This window comes from Alligator sinensis, unplaced genomic scaffold (genome assembly GCF_000455745.1).
Source record: "Alligator sinensis unplaced genomic scaffold, ASM45574v1 scaffold987_1, whole genome shotgun sequence".
Classification (NCBI taxonomy): Eukaryota; Metazoa; Chordata; order Crocodylia; family Alligatoridae; genus Alligator; species Alligator sinensis.
In genome coordinates this window covers 720,423-729,441 of record NW_005842574.1, presented here as the reverse complement: position 1 = coordinate 729,441, position 9,019 = coordinate 720,423, and the positions used below count along the sequence as shown (strand labels likewise).

Sequence of the window (9,019 nt, the reverse complement as noted above, 5' to 3'; positions counted from 1 at the left end):
GCAGGTGTGCCCATGCCAGCACCTGCCAGGAGGGCACCGCCTGCCCCGCTGCCCGCTGCCCCTCATCCCCGGGGATGGGACTTGGGTCTCCAGCAGTGATGTAGCCCTGGTGCCTCCACCCGGGGAGCCCAGCCTGCGGCACGGCTATCGTGGGTGGCTGAGCAGGGCTGGGAGCTGGGAACAGGGCTCGGGGTGGGAAGGGCGGGTAGACACCACGGCGGCAGGGTCACACCTCAGGGGCCGGGTGGGGACGTCCCCTTGTTTCCCTGGGTAAGGCAGTCCCTTCCCCACGCGTGCTTCTGGCCTGACAAAGGAGCAGCTCGTCCTTGGTGGCTGCTTTTGTGGGAACGTTTATTTACGTACAGGCCTGCCGGCTCCCCGGTACAGAAGAGGCCCTGCCCGCGCCAAGATGCCCGCACCACCACCGAGGAAGAACCTGGTTTCTCCAAAGAGCCAGAAGCTGCCCATGTCCCTGGCAAAGCCGTGTGTAGAGGTCTCTCAGGCTCCGCGGCCTTCGCGCCCTGCCCAGGACAGGACTGATTGCAGGGGAGCTGCCTGCCCTCGCCCAGGGCTGACCCAGGCGTGGCTCCCCTGCAGCCGGGGGGCTCAGCTGGCTGCTCTGTTGTTACCGCATGCCCTGTCCCGGTTTTATCCCAGACTGTGCCTGTTCTTGCTGGTGCAGCATCTCCTCATCTTCCTCATGGCAGAAATGGGGGAATCAGGGGCCTGCGGGCCTGGGTTGGTGCCCTCCCTCCATGGCACGCAGGGTCAGTCGTGTGCCAGGCAAATTTCAGCAGCTCCTGGCATCTTCTGCAGTGAAGACCTGTCTGCCAGGGCCTCTCGTTCCCGTTTCCTTTACAAGCTCGTGCTCTCCTGTTTCCAGCTGTCATCCCCGAAGGCGCAGGCTCTCGGAGAGGTGCCCACCACGTGCTCTGCAGGGGAGGACAGCCCCAGCCTGCTCCCATCCCACCTGTGTCACTGGCAGTGGTGGCGGTTCCCCCTCTGCCCCGCGGGACTGCTTGTGACAGTGGTGGTGACTGTGATCTTGTTGATTATCAGCCTGCCGGCCCCGTACGTGTCCAAGGACGTCTCCCGCTTGTATTCGGAGATGTGCTGGGAGGAGAGGAGGTCCCACACGGACACCGTGTGCCCCTGGAACGGCCTCACCGTGACACAGGTGGCCTCGGAGCACAGGAGATCCAGCGTGCGTGGCTGGCTGACGGCGAGGTTCCCGTGTGCGATGACGGTGCTGAGGATGGTGAACAGCCCCTGCACGGTGAGTGCCCCAGCTCGAAACCTCCCAAGCAGCTCCTGCCTCCTCTCCTCGGGGACATGCCTGGAGAAGAGCAGCTCCCACACCGAGACTTTGCGTCCCTGGAACTTGCCGACCGGCACATCCACGGCGGTCGCCCTCAGGGCCTTTTCCCAGTTCTCGGCCCCCTGCCCATGGTCAGCCTCGGTGTTCAGCACCATGAGGGTCTCGCTGCTCGGGCTGGTCTCCTCTGCCTCCAGCTTCCCACCTGTGGCTTCTACCTTGGTCACGATGCTGGTGACGACGGTGACCACCTGGTCCAGGGTCAGCACCCCTCCGCGGTACAGCTCCAGCACCTCTTTCCTCTCCGCCTCGGGGAAGTACTTGGAGAAGAGCAGGTCCCACACCGAGACCTTCTTCCCCTGGAACTCGCTGACCGGCACGTCCACGGCGGTCACCTTCAGGGTCTTTTCCCAGTCTTCCTCCTCCTGGGAGTGGGCGTCCTCAGCCTTCAGCGCTATGAGGGTCTCAGCACTTGGGCTCTCTTCCTCTCCCATGAGCTTCCCTCCCTGGGTTTCTGTTTTCCTCACAATGGTGGTGACAACAGTGGATATCTGCTCCAGGGTCAGCACCCCGCCGCGGTACAGCTCCAGCAGCTCTTGCCTCTCCGCCTCGGGGAAGTACTTGGAGAAAAGCAGGTCCCACACCGAAGCCTTCTTCCCCTGGAACTCGCCGGCTGGCACGTCCACCACAGTCACCTTCAGGGTCTTTTCCCATTTCCTGTCCCCCTCCCCATGCACCGTGTTGGTGCTGAGCGCCATGAGGGTCTCGGTGCTCGGGAGGTTCTCCTCTCCCTCCAGGTCCCCGCCTGCAGCTTCTGTCTTGGTCACAATGGTGGTGACAACAGTGGTTATCTGCTCCAAGGCCAGCCTGGTGACGACGGTGACCACCTGGTCCAGGGTCAGCACCCCTCCGCGGTACAGCTCCAGCACCTCTTTCCTCTCCGCCTCGGGGAAGTACTTGGAGAAGAGCAGGTCCCACACCGAGACCTTCTTCCCCCGGAACTCGCTGACCGGCACGTCCACGGCAGTCACCTTCAGGGTCTTTTCCCAGTCTTCCTCCTCCTGGGAGTGGGCCGTGTGATCCTTGTGCACAGGGTCAGCCTTGTCCTCGCTGCGAGTTCTCACGGTCACCAGTAGCTTCCTGCTGGTGGCTTCTGTTTTCCTCGCGATGGTGGTGACAACGGTGGTCATCAGCTCCAGGGGCAGCCCCCTGCCGCGGTACAGCTCCAGCAGCTCCTGCCTCTTCTGCTTGGGGATGAACTCGGAGAAGAGCAGCTCCCACACCGACACCTTCTGCCCCCCAAACTTGCTGACTGGTGAGTCCACCGTGGTTGCCTTCAGGGTCTTTTCCCATTTCTTCTCCCCCTCCCCATGGGCAGTGTCAGTGTTGAGCGCTGTGAGGGTCTCGGTGCTCGGGCTGGTCTCCTCTGCCTCTAGCTTCCCACCTGCAGCTTCTACCTTGGTCACAATGCTGGTGACGACGGTGACCACCTGGTCCAGGGTCAGCACCCCTCCGCGGTACAGCTCCAGCACCTCTTTCCTCTCCGCCTCGGGGAAGTACTTGGAGAAGAGCAGGTCCCACACCGAGACCTTCTTCCCCCGGAACTCGCTGACCGGCACGTCCACGGCAGTCACCTTCAGGGTCTTTTCCCAGTCTTCCTCCTCCTGGGAGTGGGCCGTGTGATCCTTGTGCACAGGGTCAGCCTTGTCCTCGCTGCGAGTTCTCACGGTCACCAGTAGCTTCCTGCTGGTGGCTTCTGTTTTCCTCGCGATGGTGGTGACAACGGTGGTCATCAGCTCCAGGGGCAGCACCCTGCCACGGTACAGCTCCAGCAGCTCCTGCCTCTTCTGCTCGGGGATGAACTCGGAGAAGAGCAGCTCCCACACCGACACCTTCTGCCCCCCAAACTTGCTGACTGGTGAGTCCACCGTGGTTGCCTTCAGGGTCTTTTCCCATTTCCCGTCCCCCTCCCCATGCACTGTGTTGGTGCTGAGCTCCATGAAGGTCTCGGTGCTCGGGAGGTTCTCCTCTCCCTCCAGCTTCCCACCTGCAGCTTCTGTCTTGGTCACAATGGTGGTGACAACAGTGGTTATCTGCTCCAAGGTCAGCACCCCGCCATGGTACAACCTTAGCAGCTGCTTCCTCTCCGCCTCGGGGATGTAGTTGGAGAAGAGCAGCTCCCACACCGACACCTTGCGCCCCTTGAACTCTCCGACCGGCACGTCCACCATGGTTGCCTTCAGGGTCTTTTCCCATTTCTCATCCCCCTCCCCATGGGCAGTGTCAGTCTTGAGTGCTGTGAGGGTCTCGCTGCTCAGGCTGGTCTCCTCTGCCTCCAGCTTCCCACCTGCAGCTTCTACCTTGGTCACAATGCTGGTGACGACGGTGACCACCTGGTCCAGGGTCAGCACCCCTCCGCGGTACAGCTCCAGCACCTCTTTCCTCTCCGCCTCGGGGAAGTACTTGGAGAAGAGCAGGTCCCACACCGAGACCTTCTTCCCCCGGAACTCGCTGACCGGCACGTCCACGGCAGTCACCTTCAGGGTCTTTTCCCAGTCTTCCTCCTCCTGGGAGTGGGCCGTGTGATCCTTGTGCACAGGGTCAGCCTTGTCCTCGCTGCGAGTTCTCACGGTCACCAGTAGCTTCCTGCTGGTGGCTTCTGTTTTCCTCGCGATGGTGGTGACAACGGTGGTCATCAGCTCCAGGGGCAGCACCCCGCCGCGGTACAGCTCCAGCAGCTCCTGCCTCTTCTGCTTGGGGATGAACTCGGAGAAGAGCAGCTCCCACACCGACACCTTCTGCCCCCCGAACATGCCAACTGGTGAGTCCACCGTGGTTGCCTTCAGGGTCTTTTCCCATTTCTCTTCCCACTCTCCATGGGCAGTCTCAGTGTTGTGTGCCATGAGGGTCTCGGTGCCCAGGCTGTTCTCTTCTCCCTCCAGGTTCCCATCTGCGGCTTCCGCCTTGGTCACAATGGTGGTAACAATGGTGGTTATCTGCTCCAAGGTCAGCACCCCGTCACGGTACAACCTCAGCAGCTGCTTCCTCTCTGCCTTGGGGATGTAGTTGGAGAAGAGCAGCTCCCACACCGACACCTTGCGCCCCTTGAACTCTCCGACCGGCACGTCCACCATGGTTGCCTTCAGGGTCTTTTCCCATTTCTTCTCCCCCTCCTCATGGGCAGTGTCAGTGTTGAGCGCTGTGAGGGTCTCGGTGCTCGGGCTGGTCTCCTCTGCCTCTAGCTTCCCACCTGCAGCTTCTACCTTGGTCACAATGCTGGTGACGACGGTGACCACCTGGTCCAGGGTCAGCACCCCTCCGCGGTACAGCTCCAGCACCTCTTTCCTCTCCGCCTCGGGGAAGTACTTGGAGAAGAGCAGGTCCCACACCGAGACCTTCTTCCCCCGGAACTCGCTGACCGGCACGTCCACGGCGGTCACCTTCAGGGTCTTTTCCCAGTCTTCCTCCTCCTGGGTGTGGGCGTCCTCAGCCTTCAGCCCTATGAGAGTCTCAGCACTTGGGCTCTCTTCCTCTCCCATGAGCTTCCCTCCCCGGGCTTCTGCTTTCCTCATGATGGTGGTGATGACGGTGCCCATCTGCTCCAGGGGCAGCACCCCGCCGCGGTACAGCTCCAGCAGTACCTGCCTCTTCTGCTGGGGGATGTACTTGGAGAAGAGCAGCTCCCACACTGACACCCTTTGCCCCCGGTACTCACCGGCAGGGCCATCAACCGTAGTTGACTTTAAGATGTGGTCCAGTTCTTGTTCCTGTGGAGAACTGGCATCCGCAGCTTCGTCCGCAGCCATCGGCTCCCTGTTGGGACTGCTGACCCCTGGCATGCCTTTCTTGCTCGCTGCATCTGCCCTGGTGATGGCCAAGGTGACCGCCGCTATCATCTGATTAATGGTCAACACCCGCGATCTATACAACTCCAGCAGCTCCTGCCTCTTGTCCTGAGGGACATGTCTAGAGAAGAGGAGATCCAACAAGGAAACGTTGCACCCCTTGAGCTCCCCAGCTGTTACATAGATGGTCGCAGACTTCAAGGACTTCCTCAGGTTTTGCTCCTGTGAATGGGCTTCCTCAGCTTTGCCTGCTGTTTCCACCCTTTTGCTGATGCTTTTCCCGGTCACACATTGACGACTCCTTCCCACTTCAGCCTCCCGGCGGAGGATGGCGATGACGATGGAGACCAGCTCTTGGGTGGGGAGCGTGCCCGCTCTGTGCTTCTCCAGCAGCTCTTGCCGTCGCTCGGGGGCGACGTCCCCGGAGAAGAGCAGCTCCCACACGGAGACCTTTCGCCCTCGGAACTGGCCGGCGGGCACGTCGACCATGGTGGCCCGCAAGCTCTTTTCCCAGCCGTCTTCCCGGGACGAGCGGTCGGCCCCGGGGGAGCGCGCCTCCGGCCCTGCCTCCAGCTTGGTGCTGGGGCTCTTGCCAGGCCCGTGCTCCCGGCTGCTCTTCTCCTCGGTCTCGGTGACGATGGTGGTGAGGACGGTGATCATCTCCTGAACGCTCAGCCGCCCCGCCTTGTACTTCCTCAGCAGCTCCTGCCTCCTGTGCTCCAGGACGTAGCGGGAGAAGAGCAGTTCCCAGACGGACACGCTCTGGCCCTGGAAGAGGCCCACGTGGACGGCCACCCGGGCGGACTGCAAGGCTTTGCGCGCGTCCTCGTTGAGCTGGAAGAGCACGGAGCCCTTGTCCATGAGCTGCAGCATGAGGAGCCCCGAGTCGGGGTCTGGGACGCAGCGGCTGAGGAGCTGCATGTAGGTGAGGTTCTCCTGGGTGTTGGGGTCGAAGAAGCCCTTGGTGTCATCGCTGGGGTCCGAGAGGATCTGGCGCATCTCCTGGTCTATGTAGCCCCGCTCATAGGCCACCTCCACGGGCAGGCGGTGGCTGTGCACCGGGTCGATGATGCCGCCGGTGGCAATCTGGGCCTCCAGCAGGCGGATGCCGTGGTCCTTGAAGATGAGGCCTCTCTCCATGGCCCGGAAGAGGGAGATCTTTTCTCCAGTGCAGGGGTCGCGGTAGCCGGTCACGGCTCTCTCTGCAGACAGAAGCTTCTGATAATAATCGCTGCCAATGACTCGAGCGTGGAGCGCATCCTTCACTCTCAGCTTCCTGTTCATCACTGGGTCAATGATGAACCCAGAGGCTGCCTGTGCCTCCAGCAGCACCAGTGCTGTGCCCTGGCTCAGGATACCTCGCATCATGGCCTGATAGAGGCTCATCTTCTGGTTCTTGAATGGCACCAGGACTCCAGCTATGACGTTCCCCTCCCTGGACCCCATCTCTTCTTCAGTGCTGACACCCCTGCAGCCCTCCATGGCTCTGCCAGGTGGCTGCGAGTCCCCCTCTCCGTCAGTGGCAGCTTCTGCGGTAGGCAGTGGCTCCCTTCTCTCCTGGGTAGTAAGCACGCCTCTGCAGAGAGAAAAGGCTCTGTGAAACACAGACATGTATGCTGTTTTCATGGTAAATAAAATCACTATGGTAAATAAGATGCTGATGCACACACACGTGCACATGTGATCTAGTGCACACCCATGCTATTGTGTGATGGAGGGGGGCACATACCGCCATCACGTGGGTTGTAATCTGGCTCCCTGCAGAGGCTGCCTGGTGTTTATTATGGTCTCCTAGTGCAGCCTGCTCTGGCCCTGGAGGCTGAGGGGAAAGGCGATCTGCAGGCAGCTGCCGGCTGGGGATGGACCGTGAAGCTGTCGTGCCCCGTTCCGCAGCCTATGCATTAGGTAACTGTGATGTTTCTATAATTGATTGACCAGCATCAAATAACACCCGTTCCTGACTGGGCCCAGGTGGTGAGGTCAGTAGGGCTATTTAAGGGGGTCCCTTCAGGAAGGAGAGGAGGGGACATTTTTTTAAAAACACACACATAGAAGCATGGACCTCCACAGCTCCTTCTCATTCTCTGGATGTGGAACTGAGTACCTTACCAGAAACCCAACTAGGAACTTAGTTGACTGTAATCTAGTCATGTATCAAAAGGCTGACAGGCCACTCAGATTTGCTCAAGGTTGGTTTTCTTTCAAAAATTTGCTGTTGATATTCCTTCCCCATCCTATCCCTCTTGGATCAACACATCTATCTGTTTTAGCACACCTTGGGCTTGGCTATTTTACTTTCCTCCCACACAGGAGGGTGCTGGTGACTGCTTCAGGCTAATAGAAGCACCCCAAAATCCCAAGGTCTCCCGGGCCTGTGTATCCCAGGCAGCACAGGGTCCAGACAAAGACCTGAGTCCGGGTGGTGGCAGTGGTACCCCAGGCTTGAGGGTGTGCTCCAGAGAAGAGGTCGGCCAGATGTAGGCACCCCAGGGGAGGCACTTGAAGCTTGATGCAGGTGGCTCAGCACAGGAGCTCCCCCTGCTAGCCCGCCACAGGCCCTGCCTGTTCACTTCTGACCCTGTCCGTGGCAGCACCCGATCCTCTCTTTGCCGAGGTGGACGACACTGTGGGTGCGCCCCGTTTCACTGGAGGAAGCCACCTGCAGTCTCCACTGCACTGGATCTAGGAGACTTTGCCATATTTTGAACAGTTCCAAACATCTGGGAACTTTGGGAACTCTGTCCCCTGGCCGCAGCCCCAGCAGGGGTTTTGCTCTGTAATGAAGCTTTTTTGCTAGTGAAGTTTTAGTTCAGCATCTTATTTCTTAAATTCCTTCAGGTCGGGACTTCCAGGTTTCAGCTATATTGGTGCCATGGGCAGCGGCATCCTAAGTCATCTTCCATGAGCAGCTAGGCTGGAGAGTCCAATATTGCTGGCAATCCCCGTGGGGGAAATGTTTCATAGATTTCATAGACATCAGGGCTGGAAGGGACCTCAGAAGATCGAGTCCAGCCCCCCGCCCAAAGGGCAGGAAGTCAGCTGGGGTCATAGGATCCCAGCAAGATGAGCATCCAGTTTCATCTTGAAGGTGTTCAATGAAGGTGCTTGAACCACTGGTCCGGTCCTGCAGGGAGCAGACCAGGAAAGCCAAGGCTGCAACTGAACTCCAACTAGCTTTGAGCATCAAGGACAATAAGAAGTCCTTTTTCAGATATGTGGGGAGTCGGAGGAAAAGCAGGGGCAACATTGGACCCCTGATGAACCAGATGGGGCAACTGACAACTGATGCCCAGGAAAAAGCCAACCTATTAAATAGGTACTTTGCGTCGGTCTTTCATCAGTCCCATGGGATGCCCATGCCCGCTACAGGGCCGGGAAGTCCGGGTGAGGGTGATCCCCTGCCCTCCCTTAATGCTGACTTTCTGAAGGAACATCTTGAGAAGCTGGATACCTTCAAGTCAGCTGGCCCTGACAATCTTCACCCCAGGGTACTCAAGGAGCTGGCGAGCATCATAGCCCAGCCTCTAGCACGGATCTTTGAAAACTCTTGGCGCTCTGGTGTAGTGCCCGAAGACTGGAAGAAGGCCAATGTGGTGCCTATCTTCAAGAAAGGGAGGAAAGTGGATCCGGCTAACTATAGGCCCATCAGCCTGACTTCTATCCCGGGGAAGATCTTAGAAAAGTTTATTAAAGAGGCCATCCTTAATGGACTGGCCAACGCCAACATCTTAAGGGATAGCCAGCACGGGTTTGTTGTGGGTAGGTCTTGCTTGACCAATCTCATTTCCTTCTACGACCAGGTGACCTATCACCTGGACAAGGGAGAAGAGATTGATGTCATATATCCTGACTTCAAAAA

At 59.2% G+C, this 9,019-nt stretch overlaps 1 protein-coding gene across 1 annotated transcript; it reads right to left on the bottom strand.

Moving 5' to 3' along the window:
• Window positions 1–975: 975 nt before the first annotated feature.
• LOC102370663 (epiplakin-like) lies at window positions 976–6,673 on the bottom strand. The gene has a single exon (XM_025214251.1). It carries the CDS (start codon window positions 6,640–6,642, stop codon window positions 976–978), a length of 5,667 nt encoding a protein of 1,888 aa, XP_025070036.1. The 5' UTR covers window positions 6,643–6,673.
• Between the last annotated feature and the right edge of the window lie 2,346 nt (window positions 6,674–9,019).